Source organism: Pan troglodytes, chromosome 6, assembly GCF_028858775.2.
Source record: "Pan troglodytes isolate AG18354 chromosome 6, NHGRI_mPanTro3-v2.0_pri, whole genome shotgun sequence".
Classification (NCBI taxonomy): domain Eukaryota; kingdom Metazoa; phylum Chordata; class Mammalia; order Primates; family Hominidae; genus Pan; species Pan troglodytes.
The window spans coordinates 27,958,711-27,977,081 of NC_072404.2; the positions used below are offsets into that span (position 1 = coordinate 27,958,711).

General features: G+C 41.2%; 1 protein-coding gene across 9 annotated transcripts in view; it reads right to left on the bottom strand.

Moving 5' to 3' along the window:
- The window catches only part of RAPGEF5 (Rap guanine nucleotide exchange factor 5), a 240,791-nt gene that overhangs the window by 7,496 nt on the left and 214,924 nt on the right, over positions 1 to 18,371 (bottom strand). For 3 of the 9 annotated variants that reach the window (XM_024357764.3, XM_024357765.3, XM_024357763.3), the window contains 4 exons: positions 14,236 to 14,326; positions 11,152 to 11,202; positions 10,257 to 10,344; positions 5,249 to 5,313 (listed from right to left, as the gene is read on the bottom strand). In XM_024357764.3, the coding sequence (XP_024213532.1) occupies positions 5,249 to 5,313; positions 10,257 to 10,344; positions 11,152 to 11,202; positions 14,236 to 14,326 (295 nt within the window). Of the gene's footprint in view, positions 1 to 5,248; positions 5,314 to 6,611; positions 9,273 to 10,256; positions 10,345 to 11,151; positions 11,203 to 14,235; positions 14,327 to 18,371 lie in introns of those variants that run through there. The other 6 variants (XM_024357767.3, XM_024357768.3, XM_024357769.3 and 3 more) reach the window with 4 other exon arrangements.

Consider the following 18,371-nt stretch of genomic DNA (forward strand, 5'->3'; position numbering starts at 1 on the left):
TTTGGAGCTGGATGTAGCTTTGATTCTATGGAGCTTGGATTATCAAAGAATATTTAGTCCTTATCTGCAAAAACAGTGGCACCAGAATGGGTGAGGTGGCTCTCACCTGTAATCCCAGCACTTTGGGAGGCTGAGGTGGGCGGATCACTTGAGGTCAGGAGTTTGAGACCAGCCTGGCCAATATGGCGAAACCCCATCTCTACTAAAAATACAAAAAAATTAGCTGGGGGTTGTAGCAGGTGCTTGTAATCCCAGCTACTCGGGAGGCTGAGACAGGAGAATCGCTTGAACCTGGGAGGCGGAGGTGCAGTGAGCCGAGATCACATCACTACACTCCAGCATGGGTGACAGAGTGAGACTCCGTCTCAAAAACAAACAAACAAAAAACAGTAGCACCCAATCCGGGTTGCACAGGTTCTTACTGAGCCATGAGAAAATACATTGTAGAGAAGTGCAGCACCCCCAGCCCCAGTCATCCTGTTCACATTTGCACATGTGTTTCACTTCAGGGTATGTGTCACCTCCTCTCCATGAAGCCTTTCTGAGATGTCCCTCCTGGACTTAGAGGCTCCAATCTCAACATCCCCACTGCTCTTCGTACAGCACCTATTGGCTTTGTGTCATTGTCATTGCTGTTGAACTTTTCTCCTTCTTTAGACCAAGTACCACCAGAGGGCTTTGGATGTGCAGAGCCTACTATGTCAGACACATTGACTTACACATAATGTGCTGAATGGAGGTAGGAATTCTTGTAGATTCAAAGGTTCAAGTATCTTAAAGTGTAACTGGAAATGAGATACTGACAAAAGATGAACATTTTCTAAAACATTAACATCATTTTTTTTTGTTTTTTGAGAACGGAGTCTTGCTCTGTCACCCAGGCTGGAGTGCAGTGGTGTGATCTTGGCTCACTGCAACCTCTGCCTCACGGGTTCAAGCAATTCTCCTGCCTCAGCCTCCTGAGTAGCTGGGATTACTGGCATATGCCATCATACCTGGCTAATTTTGGCTAATTTTTGTATTTTTAGTAGAGATGGGGTTTCACCATGTTGGCTAGGCTGGTCTCGAACTCCTGACCTCAGATAATCCAACCAAATTGGCCTCCCAGAATGCTGAGATTATAGGTGTGAGCCACTGTGGCCGGCCAACATCAACATCTTTAGAGACCATTTTCTGTTCATAGTTTATATTCATGTACAGTCTTCAATATTCTAATTTCTTTCCTTGAAGTCCTCACTGATTCCCAGGCAAAAGTCTTCTTTTTTTTTTTTTTTTTTTTGAGATGGAGTCTTACTGTGTCACCCAGGCTGAAGTGCAATGGCGTGATCTCGGCTCACTGCACCCTCTACTCCCCAGGTTCAAGTGATTCTCCTGCCTCAGCCTCCTGAGTAGCTGGGATTACAGAGGCATGCCACCACACCCAGCTAATTTTTATATTTTTAGTAAAGACGGGGTTTCACCATGTTGGTCAGGCTGGTCTTGAACTCCTGACCTCAGGATCCACCCACCTTGGCCTCCCAAAGGGCTGGGATTACAGGCATCAGCCACCCCACCTGGCAGGCAAAAGTCTTCTTAAATGTACCGCTGCTTTGGACAAGATCCCATCATCTTATACTTGTGTACTTGCAAGAGTGAGCTGTCTCTACCACTTTTAGTTTTTCATGTTGAAGGAAGTAGCATTTTGGAAGCATATATGTATATGCCATAAGAGGAACTAGAGTGCAGTATGTTCTCTTCCAAAATGCTATGCTAGCTGGCTTAATTGCCAGAATAATCTCTAAATACTATTGTCTTCATGTTCTAGTTCTCTTGAGAATCAACAGTAGCTCTCTACTTTGTTTCATATCACAATACAAACATCATCCTATTATTCAAGAATTAATATCATTCATATCTGGGCCTCCAATTTGGGTCAACATCTTACATGTCCCAACTATACACACTGAGCATAGGATCACCATATACAGCAAACCCTCAATGAATTATTGCTGAAAGAATATTAAACACTAAAATATGTTCTTACTTAAAATTCAGAAGAAATACAGAAATATTATTGGAATATGACCTACTGATTGAATTGTTGTCATAACCGTATTTCTAATGCCCTTCTATTCGATAGCGGAAAATTGAATAGGACAGTGATTATTGCAGTAGCTCAAGCTGCATTTGTAAAGGAAATGAGACCTGACTCATGTCTGTGCATGTATTGTTCAGTTTCCTTCCCCAAATTTTACCACTTTTCCCAGGTCAGTTTTCTCATTTTAAGCTCTGGCGTCACATTGATTTCTATCATATGCCATTTGCGTAGCTTGTGCAAGGCTCAAACTGATGTAAGGCTGGGTAGTGGGTGTGGCATTGAAACCTGAGTTCTGGTCTTCATCTTTAGGCTTTCTAAAGGGGGAGGGGGTAGACAGGGTAAAAGATGATGCTCTTAACATCGAGGGATAAAGAGAAGAAAAGAAACCATTTGTTTCTTTTTATGAAACAGTTTGAGATGAAAACATTTCCAGTAGCTGAGGCAGCAAGGAATGTAGCATAAAGAACAGAAATCTCATTAGACCTGATGAGGGCTTCTGGATTTTCATGGGGTCTGACTCAGTGTACTGGCCTGCATCAGTCAGATAAAGATAATACACTGAATTATCTGTTAGCTGGCTTAAGTTAATATCCATCATGAGGAATTGACTTTTCACAAGTTAATTCACTTAGGTTCTATTGGTTCATTATCGTGAAAGATGATCCTGTTTTAGCTTTAGAGAAACTCAGTCCATTACTAAGAAATATTCCTTGAAAATAGTGTTTCTCCTAGAAAGGTCAGTCTCATTCTCCAGCATCCAAGTGTAACACAATGCTATATATGACATAAAACTGCTTTTTGTCCTGGACACAGTTTTATCCTGTCTACTCTGTGTAAGGAGGGGTCAGCATGAGGCATGCTGTGGACCAGGAGCTCACTAGTCCCAGGCGTGGAGCCTGCCCTCTGAGGAAATGAAGAGCCCGTGCCTGCCTGACGGGCTTGCGTGTGCGCTGTGTGACTGCTGTGTGCATGCTGAACTGCACCCATTTCTTCATTCTTTTATAAAATAAAATTTCTCTTTAGGAATTTAAAATATTATTTATGCCATGCTATTCCCTTAAACTTTCTCAAAGAATTAAGGGTATGATGATTGACCCTAATAGAAGTCATATCATTTAGACCTCCTTCATTTCCAGCCCTGTGGTTAGTTGGCAGTCTTGGCATATTTGAGAGCTGGCGTTAAGAGGCTTCTGCTGGATTACTGGAGAGAGCAGGGGAGGGCCACAGACGCTGGTCAGAAGGAAGGTGGGAACAAGCTTTCCACAGCTTGTTCCCATTTGTGACTTTATGGACTTGTTCAGGTTTTTTTTTATTATTATCTTGTCACTTTGGTGGCACTATCTGAGGGGGAAATGACATAATGAACTTAACAAATTCACTGGTTCACTTTAGGGAGGTCAACCTCACGTCTGCCCTCAACAACAGGCAACAGCCAGCTGATAAAGAGTTTAGTTGTTCTCCCACGGCCCCTTGCACTAGTCAGGGGAAAGGATTACTAGGCCTTTCCAGGGAATTCCACTTGGCGTGACACACCTCATCCCACATCTTCACAGATGCTCCACAAATCTCATGTGTTGTTCTTAGGGAGATGTGTTGGCCAGGAAGCGAAGTAAATATTGACCAAAGGCTTCATATTCCCGCAATTGTTTCATTAATCCCAAACGACAGGGATTAACCTGCTTAGAGGCAAGAATTCTAGTGCCTGCAGCCTTTCATTAAGTGCCCTGTGATCTTCAGAATATCACACAGCAACACAAAACACGTACAAAAAAATAACACTTTATCCATTTCTGGCTCTGTTGGTTTGACTGTAGCATCTAAAATAACTGAGCTCTGATTCCAAAACACTTACTGCAGAGACAGACTTGAAAATGTATTGACAGAGCCACTTAGAAAAGCACTAGCTGTGAAGTGATGGTCTTCGGTGTGGTTAAAATGGAGATAAAGCAAGATATTCCAAGACTGTATTCTATATTCCAGATGCTTGGGTTTTGGGGGTTGTATAAGAGCCAACTACACTGTTCCCAAGCTGCTTCACCCTACATGTGGGGAGTTGGCTGGGTGAGCAGAGCAATGTACTTCTGAGGCAAAGGTCAGGTGCCAAGCCTCAGCAGGACTCATCAGTTCCCACTGTTCTTTGATCATGGTCTGTGGTCCCTGCCTCACTTAACCTCCTCTCAAGTGCCTGACTCAGTCTCACAGGGAACCAGGGTCAGTTTCTGCAAGAGTTCACACAAATCCATCACCATTACTGAAAAGGTCACTCAAAGGTCAGGATCTGTGGAGCAGGGTCACTGGTATTGTCTTTAACCATGAAGGACAGTTTACTCTATGACACTAAAGTTCATCTGTCAGATAAATCCATTCCTCTTGCAGGCAGGTGGGTCTCTTAGGAGTACTTCTATTTTACAGTTGCTCAGTTCTTATGGGTAACCCCTCCTTTGCTCAAGGGCAAGTCAGAAAGGCTTGGAGGGGCCCACTGTATTACAAAGCACCTGGGAATGCCCTGGAAATCATTCAGGAAGCAGTGGTTCAGAAACATTTAGAGAGGATTGCCCTGGGAACCTCTTCCTTGTGAGGAGGGAGGGTACTTTGCCTGAGCCGCTCTGGCCGTGGTGCTCAGGGATGGCACCCTTTGTCCATAGGCTGATAAAGGAGTGGCCCTTCCCTTCACACAAGACCCTGCAAATTCCAGCCTCACATTTAAGCTTGGAGTCCTGAGAGACAAACATATATCCCCAGGAGAGGAACTTTCTCCCTCTGTGCCTTGAAAGCATGCAGGCTGAGACACTGAGAGATGCCTATAAAGCAGTAAAACATAATCTCCTGAGTGTGGATTCCTCCTGACAGCAGCCTTACAGTTTTAGCTCTGGTTCAATAATATACCCTCAATTCTTCATCTTATCATATTCCATTTTTAAAAACAAAAGGCAGATTTTCATATTTGGTTCACAAAAACCTTGCTAACATACTTGTTGTTAATTGGAATACATTTTATTGGCAGCGTACAACATGCAGCAAATAAGCTCCTTGAATGAAGCAAATAAGCTCCTTGAATTCGCCATGCATCCAATGGAGAAAAGTACTAAAACTATTTGTTTCCTAGAGCAGGAAAGAAAGGCATACATTTCTGTTACTGTAAAAAAGGGAGAAGTAATGAAATTTACGTACCAGCTTTTCAAAATTGACAAGATTATCCAAAAAAGTTTTATTTCCTTCATGAATAAATGTTACATCTGAAAATTAAAAACAAAAAGATGTATGTATCATTAGGAATGGATCATGAGTCAGGGCTGAAGAGGTGTAGGTACAATGCAACTTATTCATTTTTCCTAAACATTATGGATCATTCCATGCACTTGGAGAGGCAATTTGAAATTGGATTTATGTGTTATTTGATGTAAAAGTGCATAATTTATGTGTGTGTGTATATGTGTGTGTATAAAAACAGTGTGACCTTACTGAAAGTATATATTTTGCACTCATAATGAAACGTTTGACTTCAATCTGCTTAATATAAACTAAAGCTAGTCTATAACTTAATTATTCCATTATGTGTTTAAGTCAGAAGACTGAGCAGAAAAGGACTGAATACCCAGAAACAACAGGATTTTAGTAAGTATGTGTTTGCTTTTTACAAATCCCTGGCAAAGTGTATGGGACTTGCTTTACTTAAAACAACTAGTTAAGATATAGATTTAGATGTTTAAATTTAAATTTTTGGTTCCCAAAGTTGATGTCGATTGTGTACCAGGAATAAGTGAGGAAAGAGGCAGGCTTGAAAAAGTCAAGATGTCTGGCCCCATTCGACTAGTAGAAAGCAAGCATCACTGACGAAAATAAAAGGAGGAAAGTACAATGAAAGTGCATTTTCAGAGGAAGATAAAGTTAAATTTGGTTTGAGGCTCACTGCATTTAAATGAGTGAGGATGTTCATTAAATATCTCCTGTTGGCTGCAGTAAACAAAAGAGTGCCTCCTCAAGACATATAGATTTGGAAATTAGTTACATTAAATAAAGGTAGCAACTGAAGCTCTGAGAGTGGATGACTTAGCCATAATCGGATCAGAGGGTGGAAGACAGCATCAGGGAATCCTCGCAGACAAGTATCACAAAAATAAATATACTATAATTTAAAGCATGTGCAAATAATCATGTTATATTACATATATGGAGAACCAACCAAATAAAAACAGCCTTTAAAAATCTTGTAAAAATAACCTGATAGAAAAGAGGGGAAAAGAATGTCTTAAAAACTCCTATAAATAGAAAAAGAATGTATTTGCTTTTAATCAAGACTTTTATTCTGCTGGTCCCTACGGGGTAATTATGAGATAGGTGCTCCTAAAACCTGCCACCAAAACTCTGGGCCACAAAGCTTTTACTGTCACCAGGAGGTGACAATAGTTACACAGTTACAGCACACACTGATGCAACCCTTTCCTCAAGGCGTTATACACAGCTTCCAATGTGGACTGAAATGTTTTCATAAGCTTCTTTTCCTTTCCTTTCTTTTTTTTTTTTTTTTGCTTGTAAACTGATGTCCTAGTAGGAAAACGATTCACAACTAATTACACAGTCTCCTGACAAACTCTCTGGTTATTTTATTATCTTTTGAAATTTTGCTTTCAGAAAATAATTACAAGCTTTCATTCCGTGACACGGTATTTAGAAAAGAGAAGTCAACACAGGTTTTACCTTTTCTGTGTAGCAAATGCAAACCTGTGCACACTGTCTACATTAAACACCACCTGAAGGTCTGGCCTCTACTAACTCTCCAAGAATTCCAGATTCCAAACAGCTTCTCAGAGTGGCTTAGTCCATTTCCCCTGCGTTACAGGTTTATCCCTCACCTGCCCCTCACCCCTCTTCCTAGGGATGATGAGGAGGGCAGTGGCAATAATGACATCTTACATTTATTAACAGTGTTAGACATGGCTCTAAAGAGCTTTAGCTGCATTAACTCATAAGGTAAATTCTAGGAGGTAAGGCTGTGAAGAAACTAAGGCCCCAAGGACGTCTATGGCTAACCCATGCTCACAGCTATATGTGTCAGAGCCAGGATTCAAACAAAGGGAGGCTGGCTCCCCCTCACCACTGCGCCTCTCCAGGCACCTCAAGTGGAAAGGACTTGGCTTTTCTTGCTATCAGGTGCAGTCAACCTGCTCAATTTATAACACATGAGCTGCCCCTGCAACACTGAAAGTGCTTCCCTCCTCACTCCCTTCAGGCAGTCCCTCCTGCCGGCAATCTCTCCTCTTCCTAGGTAGTCCCTCTCACTCTTAGCTCTCAGTAGAGTGTGTGGCGGCTCTATTGAGGGGCCAGGGCCTGTCAGGCTGGTACTGTCTAAGCATAAGGCAGGGAAGGTGTCAAGGGTGCTGGCCAGGTGAGAGGGGAGACAGGCTGGAAGGTGCTGCAGTCCGGGAGAAAGGGAAGAGTTCAACTGGCTACAGGTTTCGATGCAGTTGAATGGCAGGTGCATGACACGGAAGGTATGAGAGAGAAACAAATGAGAGGTTGGGCTGAAAAAAACGAAGATGTCAGAATTTAAGCCATGGGACAAGAAGCAGTTTTGGGGTATGAGAAATGAGCAACTGCCAGGCCTCTTTCACCTGGAGACACCTGAACACACCCCAAACATCTCCTGAAATAGAACTGCTCAATGAAATGACTTTGAAGAGATGGCAAGTGGAAGAGGAGGAAGAAACATCCAAGAGTCCCAACATTCCTTCCCTTCAGAGACCCGCACAAATCTGCAACAATAAACTCCTCCACTCTAAGACACATATATGAAACCCACCACAGGAACCCCAGTTTATCCTCAAACAACTAGATGATTCACTCCATCTCCAAAAATAGCACATGATCTACGACTCCTTAGATCCTTAGCTCAGCTGGGTCTTCTCCCCAGCACTTAGTGTTTCCCATTCGTCCCTTTCTGACCAAGATTCCACACCACAGTAAGGGGAAAGTACATCAAAAGGCAAGAAATTCAAATAAGAAAGAGGAAGATTGAGGGCTGGAAGGATCCTCAGGTAATCCACTTAATTGATAATCTGCAGGCTTATTGGGAACTGACTTTCAAAAAATGCAATATGGGGGGCCTAATCCTTCTTAAACACCAAGGAGTTCAATTTGGTCCCATTTTTCTAATTAAAAGCTACTCAAAGTAGGAGGCACAAGAGAGGGGGAGACAAAGAGCTTACATTAAAAACTAAGTTGGTTGTTCTAAAATAGTTCATTGAAACTTTAAATTACGTGATTAAAAAAGCCTAAGAATTAATGTTGTATATTTTTGCCAAAATGTCTCATCTTAGGCATAATATACATGTTTTATATTTTCATCACATTTTCCTTGGAAATTATTTCAGACAAAAACAGTAACTTTAAGTACAATGAAGTACTAATACTATATGATTTTATAATGACAAAAAATTAAGACAAAGGAAAACTAAGTGCTTATTTAAATTCAAGGAAGCTTCTAATAAGAAAATAACAAATGTTTATTTCTTATTCTTTTGAAATGAGTAAATGTGTTTTCAGTAGAAAAAGGGAAATTTGCCTTGCTGCCAACAGAGGTCTCGATAAACTCAGCAGAGCAGAAAATTGCATCCGAGCTAAAATGTAAGTGTGAGACACTTGACTGCATTAAATATTTTGGGGGGAAACCACTAATATATGGCAGAAGGCTCTGTTCATATCTAATTAAGTTAAAGAAATATTGTCAACTAATTTCTCATTACCTTAAAAGTATGTGTTGTTTCAAAATTTTTTCTTCCTGCAATCAATTCCTTTCCTACATCAGTCCTACTTTCTATTGTCTTTATTTGTGTCTAAATGATCCCAAGTGTTACTTCCCACCTGCCACCTCCCACCCTCTAATTGAAGATATTTTATTCCACAAATAAAAAGCACAGACCTTCTCTTAAAAGCAAATAAATATGAAGAGTCAAATAAACTTTTAAATTATTATTTGGGCACCACAGTGTCTCTTTATTTCACGCATTTGTATTTAACAGAATATTTTCGGCTTGGATGACGCATCTGTGCATATCTATCTCCATTGTCCTAATATTATATTCTTGTTTCACAGAGATTCTTGCTTCATATCTGATGAAGGAAGACTCAGTGAGTAGCTGCACGATGCACAGCAACTCACAATAATTTTCCAAGCTCTGGCTGTTCTTGAGAGAAGCTGAAGAGGAAATGCCAGCTTTATTGGGTAGACGAGGAGCGTGGTGGCAATGGGAGGAAGTGGGGAATGAGGATGGCCAGGCCAACCACCAATCCACTTCCCACACAGCTCATTTCTAGAATCACGTGTATGGGTCCAGCCACTGGGGCCTGGCCTAGCACAAGTTACAAGCCTCTGAAGAGAAGAGGCTGGATGAAAGAGTATTCCTACTAAACCTCTTGAAGGAATCAAAATATGGCCAAGGATAATGCCCACACCCCCTTTCCCTGGAAGCATACAGGTAAAGATTTACACTGAATGTCAGCGGTATACACCAGATTAAAAAGAGTTTCCTTTTATTAATCCCCTCGGTTTGAAAGAGAGATCACTGAAATCTCATCAGTAAATTTAACTAACATGTTTCATGATGAATTATTTGGTGCTTAGTGGGGAGTGGTCAGTGGAGTAACTTGCAGCTATCAAATATTTTCCCAACTCAATTCCACTCCTGAAGAAAGGAAGTACACTTCTCCATCAACACTTTTCAAAAGCTATATTACTTGTATTGACCAAAGGTACTTCTCATACAACAGCAAATTGTGGGCTGCGTCTCTTAAGTTTAGGTTGCAAAAATAGAACATGATTGATCACCATTTGGGTTCTTTATGCCAGCCTTATTCTTGGTTGAATTCGGTGGATTGTTGGCTCAAAGAAAGTAATACAGGGCTTAGAAGTAGAGTAAAAGAAAAACACAAATGTTTCCAGTGCCAAGTTTTGTGAGTCAAGTGAAAATGCTTTGGTGTCTGCTCAAACACAATTACGTATTCTAGGCATCTCAAAAATAATCGGCTATTTGAAAAACAATCACAAGGCAACACAATTAGGTCTGAATGTCAAAATAACTGTAAAGAGACAAAATGAGAGTCCCTTTTTTGCCCTCAATAGTTAGAGTAATAAATTTCTGAAAGATGAAATTACATGGCATAAAAGATAGAAAATCATTACCTTTAAGCAATAAGGGCATGAAAGGGATTTTTGGTGGCTTCATCTTTTTGAATGCATCTCTGTAGGCTTTGTGATTTAGGGAAGGATCCTGCCGAACCAAGCAGATTACAAAGAGAAAGAAAAATCAATGTGCTATAGAAACAATTCTAAATCTACCTTTGCTACACAATTTGAACATAACTTAGATATAGAGAGATTCCTCCTAAGAACAAAGTAGATAAAGGTTTCCTAGGAGAATAAACTCACTAAATTAGGGCAGGAAATCTAGGCAATGAATGAAATTCAAGTTAAAGGTTTACAATAAAGGGAAATGACCGCAAATGAGAGACATCTTTTGATTGTCCTATTATTTTCCTCAAAGAGGTCCTTTAAGTACAGTTTCCTCTGCATAATTTATATCATGAATTAACCCAAAGTCTCTTGTTAGATACACCACCAAGAAAAGCTGTCCTTGTAACGCACAGAAAATGCAGAGAAAACAAGAGGATACTGTTTTTTTGTATTCTAAAAAGAAACTATAATTTTTAAAAATCTCAATCTAAGAAATTGTAAAAAGGAGAAAAGGGAAAAAGAAAATGCATGAGACACTAATTGCATGCTAAATTTATACTGATTAATTTTGCAGGCTTTGAAATGGACTATACTTAAAAGCCTGCCTTCTGAAAAAATCACACTAAAAGGATTATTTTCACTACGTTTTTAGAAGGAGAGGAAGAAGCATTAACTGTCAACTTGCTTCCCTCCATAAGAAGCAAAGCTACAGTTTCATAAACAAGTAAACTAGTCTAGGCTACCTGACACGGTAGAGTACAAATACCAACCACTATAATGTAGAAAGAAACTAGACCCTAGCAATTATTTTGAAGAATAAGTCCCCTTTGGCTCAACTACTTACTGTTAAACTTTCAAGTTCAGAGAAAAGTTTCTTAAACTTCCCAGGGATTTTCTAAAAAACAAACACAAACAAAAAACAGAAGGTCACAGAAGTTGGTTATTTTCAGAGGCATCGAAGGGAGTTTTCATTACGTTGTTTATCTGTGTCACATTTCTGAACATAAATACCTCTATCATCTGTTCTATCCTGATTGCTTCTCATTATACAATTTTCATCATCCCTTTAATGTGATCTTCCTTAGGAATGCTGCTTAAAACAGCTTAAAATAACAGCCACATGATTCAGGAGTCTAGTTGGTTAGACATTCCACATACTGGTGGTCATTTAATAAAAACTTAGATTTCAGTTCCATACCCTACCTTTGACAAATGCTCTCATCTTCTTAATAGTCTTCCTGAGTGGGAAATAATTATGTTGGCTGACATTTTTAGCATAGATGATGAAATTTTATTTCACAGCATCGGGCTAAATAGTGAAGGGCCAGGAAGACCTTAAGTGACGAAGCCTGCACTTTAATGAGTGGAATCAATGAATTGAAGAGCTCAACCATAACAGGTACCATGCAAAGTGACAGGGGATGGAAACATAGGCCATCCTCCCAAATAAAAATTCAGGCCTAAGGCAGAAGGGCCTGGAATGTTCCAGCCTGCTTTTAACATGGCTAAGTAAAAAATTGGGTGCCTTTCAATATTGACTTAGTAATCTTTTGTGGTAAACAGCACATATTTAAAGGCAGCCTGAGTTTGAACTCTGACTCTGCCCTTTCTAGCTATGTGGTTTGGTGTGTCAGCAAGCTCTCGGATCTGTTTCTTCAGCTGAGGATGTAGAGACCACTCATGAAAAGTACACGGTCCTTGGCTGGTACTTAACAAATGCCAGCTATTAACACTAACAACAAAGTATAAGAAGATATTTCCGGGATTTTTTGTTTCTAAAAGGAATCAAAACAATGAGGCAACTCCTAAAATAATTAGACTTTTACATTATTTAGAGATAGATTTTTTTCAATGTGATAATTTTGAATCTGGACTCAGTTTATCACAGCAAACAGGTAGTTTAATCTGTTTGGAAACTACACACACACACACACACACACGCACGCACGCACACACACACCCCAACAAACAGAGGACAAATTAAATGAGAAGACACAAAATGGAGATATTTGCAACTGATTCCAATCTTTCTTCTAAGCTGCCTACCTTAGTCTGTGGGACATCCCTCACAAATGTCCCAGTGGCACCTCAAATCCAACATGTCCGAAGTCGAACTAAGTGATCTACTCCAGAGATCAGCCATGGAACAAATCTAGCCATGAGCTACTTTTAGGAGGTCAAGTTTTATTGGATTGCTGCCACACCCCTTCATTCAGGCACATACTACAGCTGCTCTTTCACTCCAATGGCAGAGTTGAGCAGCTGCAACAGAGACCATGTGGCCTGCACAACCTAAACATTTTTCCTCGCTGGCCCTTTACCAAAGCAGTTTGCTGACCTCTGATCTATTTCTTTTCCTGTATTATCTATTCGGGAAGTGTGATCACTTTCCATTCATCCAGTCACCAGACCTGGAGATCCTGTGGTCACCTCTGCCTGAGATGCCCATCCCCACACTCCAGTAACTCCCAGCTGGACCTCGAAGGCCCTGCAGCTTGAGGCTTCTCATTCAAGTTTTCTCAGCTACCCAGAGGCAGAATGAGTCCCTCCACTTGCTCTGCCCTGGTCCAAGACTTCTGTTATCACAGGCATGCTCAGTTCTCATGTAGCCATCTCCTGTCTGCTATGGCACTGATGCAGTGCTCTGCACATAGCAGGCAGTCAATGCGCAGATTAAACATAAGCTGGTTGAATCTAATTGAGTTATTTCTCCTCTCAATTTTTCCAAATCAGTTTCATTCAAGGTTTAATTCAAATTCGCTCCCCACTGACCCTTGCCAGCCATTTGTTTTCCTCCTACTCTAATGAATCGTGGCATCTGTCACCCATGTCTTTCATCTTGCTTTGTGTGTGAAGGTCTTGTTTGCTTAAGCAGAGCAGGCGGGGCTTTCATTTCTTTTCTTTTGGGCCCCTTTAAGGAGGACTGACTCTGACCCTTGGGTCAGCACAGTGCATTCCTTCAGGGTATGACCCCTGACTGAAAGAAAGCGAATCCACAGGTTGCCCAGAGACCTATTCCGAGAAAAAGATAGCTGGCCTATCAGCTTTTCTCTTGTAGGAGTTTGAGTTGGGAACCATGAAGAGAATGGCACAGTCAGTGATAGGAACTAAATCTGAGAGGACTGTGAGGGAGGCTGAGGAGACCACAGTGAGCCACACGCAGGCTAGAGGCAGAGGCATGATGCTTAAAGAGCAATGATGAGGGGAGAAGTGGTACATAGGAAGGTAGCCAGTCAGGAAGGAAAGGAGAGCGAAGGAAACAAAAGCCCAAGGAAGGACGGTGAGGGGACCATGAGTGAGGCAGAGTCCTGCGCCTGTGTCTGGCTAAGTTTAGGGGTATCCCCAGTTTCAGGTCTTCCCACATGAATGTCGCAGTCCACACGTCAGACCTTGTGCGAACTTGAGTGGGCCTCTGCATCTCAGAACCCAAACAGCCTTCGGCGTGCAGAGCCAGAATGTGGGAGGTCTAAAACTTTAGAACGTTTTGTGGATCCTCTTTAAGAAAAAGAATATAAAATTACTTTGCTTTCGCAAATTTTACAAAAATATACATCATCCATGTGAACACATTGCCAGGGGCCCTGCAAGTGAGAGGCCTCGAAGCTTAAACTCATTAGCATCACAGCAAACGCACTTCTGAGCACACATCATCATGCAGGGAGACTGTGGGGACCAGCCTGGAACGAGAACTGCACTATCAGGCAGGACAGAGGGGAAGACTAATTCTAGCTGGGGAGCACGTTACCATTTTTATCTAGTTCAGACACATTATACAACTGTTTAAAGACCATTTGATCAAAAAGATCCCTACCACCTTGACATATGACTTTCAAACATTTTTAGTTTAGTAGTACTTATCTCATTTAATCCATGTAAATTACTTTATTTCCATTTTATGTGCCCCTCACCATGGGACTCCAAGGCTCACCTCCCAGGTCTGTGACAGTCGACTGACAGAAGCAGTGTTGAGACCCATCACAATGGCAAAGAAAGAATTCAGGTTTCTCTGGGCTTTGCAGCTATAAAATAAAAGAGAGTAGAGGACACTTTGAGGAAACATTCTTTCCCCAGATAATCACAAAAGATAAAGCTGAAAAGACCCTCCTAGGCCACAGAGCTCAGGAATTCTGCTCTACAGCCTACGTACCCCTTACTGCTCTTCAGCTGTCTCTAATGCCAAAGAAATGATTCCAAACGCCTCAGCTCACTCTTACCTAAAGGAAAAGATCTGTGCTCTTGACACCCTCCTCATATTTCACAAGATTCCTCCTTTTTTACCTATGTTGTGTGCATTTACAATTTCAACTGAGCACTCTTTTAAATTCATGTTTCTTTATATACGCCCCACTCTCCTTTTAACAGTTCACTAGTCCTGACTCCTTCATCAAAACACGTTTTTTCATTTTTTGACAGACAAGCCCTTCTCACCTCACAGGTCTAAGCTCCCCCTCCCATTACATTTAGGCACATTTTCTTTGCTACCAACAAAATAGCTACTATAATATGTATATATTTTAAATACGGCATATATTAATGGGAATACTGTTCCACATTTCTCAGTTAAACAAGGAAATGAAATGCAAAATAAGATCATGTTGAGCTCCATTCACTTCTTGAGGCTATCCACTCTGCATAACATCAATCATGCCCAGAGACTTAACTGGTCAACATTCCACTAATTTCCAAAGCCAGCTAAGAGGGCTTGGAATGGCAGGGGGAGCTCGGGATTTCACGGCAGCCAGAATAGCTGTGAATTCCAGGCACTCCTTTATCTGGAGAGCATTACAAAACAACCTCTCTGAGATAGGGCTTTAAAATAATAAAAAAAATTACCCTCCCTTGATCGTTTACTATGTAAAAACATGAAGTACTTAGCAGTAAGCAGAGTGTGTATCAGGGGCCTTGTGATGTTTGTTTAGCTTCCCTCAGATGCCATCCCTTCTGACCTCTCCACCAATGTCTCACATGGAATCTGGGAATAGTGTAGATCTTGCCTGCTTCTTCAGTTAAATACCATGTTATATTATATACTATGGATTATTTACTATCATTAACAGCTATGTAATATTTTATCAAAAGAGCATATTACATAATTTATTCCTCTATTGTGGATGATTTTCAATTTTCCCAGTTACACAGAATGCTGGAATAAACTTTTCACTGTATTTGTGATTTTTTTCCCATTACATTGGACTTCCAGTCATTCCATGATTGGTCAAAAGCTGTGAAGACATTAAAGGTTCTCGATACATAATACAAACCGCTGTCTCCTAAAGCTATACCGATTCCCAGCTGCATACATAGTGTATGAGATTACCTAGTTCAGAATCAGGAGAATAAGCTGAGCTGTGGAGTAAGTAGGGAGACCCACAGCAGCTGTGCTCTGGCAGGCCCTGCCTACACTGGCATGCCCAGAGCCGGCCCCACAGGTTAGGTACTGCCTGAGTCCAGCTACACATGGCTCCAAGCAAGGAAGGCTCAGGCCTGGGGGCATTCTAGAAGTTCCATCCCCAGAACAGTGGAACCTAGAAAGGCCGTGTTGCCTCCACACCTCATGCCAAAGGTATCTGGGGTGGACACACATCTTGCAGGCACCTTGCTGCTGAGCCTCCACTGGGCATGGTCTGTCCCTCTCATGGTCCTCCTGTCCAGCTTTTGGCTCTGCCAGCAGTTCCTTGGTAATTGTGAGGCCCTGTACCTTCATCCAAGTGACCCCTTACGTGGTTTTTTGCCAACTTTCTCCTGGGTCGACCCCACTTGGTATATTCCATGAATAAACTCCAATAAGATACCTCCCAGTCTGTGACTGGGAAACCTACCTGCATTTGAGAATCACTGCTTTCACATGGTGACTCCCCTTCCTCCTGCTGTTCACTTGCCTCATTTTACTTTTTCTGACTCTTCACAACCCTGAACGTTCCCACCAGCTAGAACAGACTTGAGTTAGTGCCATCTCCTCCTGAGTTGATGTTTTGAAATACCAGCCTCCTCTGCAGAGGCTCTTGTGGTCAGTAAGAACTGTTCCATCCCCCTGCTGGAAGCTCCAGTTCGAAGTCTCTCTTGCCCCTGGGTCCCTTCACCTTAGGATATGATGGAGGCCCCACTGCTTATGCAATCTCTGCTAGATAGTAGGTTCCTTAAGGCTAGAGTATACGTCTAATCATTTTTACATTCTGCCCATCACCCAGTTTCCTAGTACACAAGAAGCCTTTTAAACAGCATTTGCTGAAGTAGAAAACAAGAACTTCTGGGGAAATGATTTTATCATTATTCATTATAAAGATGTCTATTATTCTACTTTTTATTGAGCTTAATTTATCTATGTGAAATCTTAGAATTCCTATCTTTTTATCTTTTAGCTCCTCATGAACAATTTTCCTGGTCCATATAGCTTTCTTTTTTAGTCATATTTTAAGGAAAAAAACCCATAAAAACACACATATAACTAACATCTAAATCTGTTAAGAAAAAAAAGGAATTAATACAGACACACTTTCTGGAGAAGACAAATTGATACAGTGCAAATATTAGATGCCATTCCAGGCTGGAATCCTCTGTTAACAAGGGTCATTCATTCCATGATAAGAACAGACTGTCTGACACTAAACATTCCAGTTCAGCAAACACTCCTTTTGTCTTTGTGTGAGGAAATAAAATCCACTCAATCCACAGAGGTGGGGGATGGGGATGGTGAGAAGGAGGGGAAACATGAATATGCAAATAGGATGCCTCAGGCAGGAAAAACGCTTCATGATTGTGGAAATTACTATTTTCCCTTGGTTATTCCTACTAGCATGATTACAGGGAATTTAACTTTATGTTTCTGTTGGCATTCTATTCCATGGGTTAGGGATAGAGACCACTACCATAAAGCATTCAAGAGCATGGGGCCATATGGAGAAGATGTGAATATATTTCATTTCCCTGAGGATAGATATAATCTTATAGTGGGAACTGAGCTGGGTGGTGTCATCTTACTCCTTGGAACATTAATTTCCCACTTATCCACATAATTAGCATTTATAAGAAAGCTTTTTACCCAAAAGAGCCTCACCTTTAGGAATTTTACAAGCCATTTTGGAACACAATGGCCAAATTTTTTTTAAAAAGCATTCACCATAAAAGCAATCAATAAGATTTAGGCAGATCTTGTTATATATCCTTCCATGCCCAGTCACACCAAATACCAGGTCAGGAACCTCCATGGTCTCTTCTTGCCTAAGAAAAATTATCCTCCTCTTGGGGTCTCTTTGCTACAGTTCAACGTGCTAGTTTCAGACCAACCTTTCTGAAGGATAACTCTGATCATGTCTCCTGCCCAAAAACTTTCAAAAAATCCCTTCTCCCTTCTCAATTCAGTTCAAACCCTTCAATCTGAAATTCAAGATCTTTTACAATTTGGTCCCATCTGTCTTTGCAGATCATTCTCCCAAAACTTCCTTACAAATCCCCCTCCACTCTAAATCAGAACAGATTACTGTCTAACCACAGGCTCTGCTTCATTGTCTCCACTGAGTTGGCCTCCCACAGAGAGTGTACTCTTTTGAATTCCTACCTGTCACATCCCACCCAGAATTCAAATAGATTCAAAGGCAACTTCCTTCACCAACGTTTTCCTGATCCTGCTTCCCACACCCTTGGGGTATGAGCTCTCGCTCCTCTAAAGCCTCAACAGACTTAGATCTTCTTCTAGGGCATTCTCCCATTCTGTTTTGCACAGGAGCCAGCTGAGGTATAGAATTACCCACTGACACACTGCACGCCTCACAAAGGCAGGAACTGGTGTAGACTCAGTCTGATTTCCCCACACTACCTTGTACACATCTGTACATGTAAGTGATCAATATATAGTTTCTGAATATGCTGCACTGACATGTACTTGAAAACTGTTTGATATAAAAACTACTTTGGAAGACAAAGGAGAAATAAAACTGGAAGCGCAGGAAGTAAAAGGAGCTGGGGAAGATTTTGATTCATGCTCCCTGCTTCTGCTGGGGAGCTGTCCAAAGAACAGACCCTTGATATGAATCTGATATTTTAAGAGATGCTCCTAGCAAGTTACTA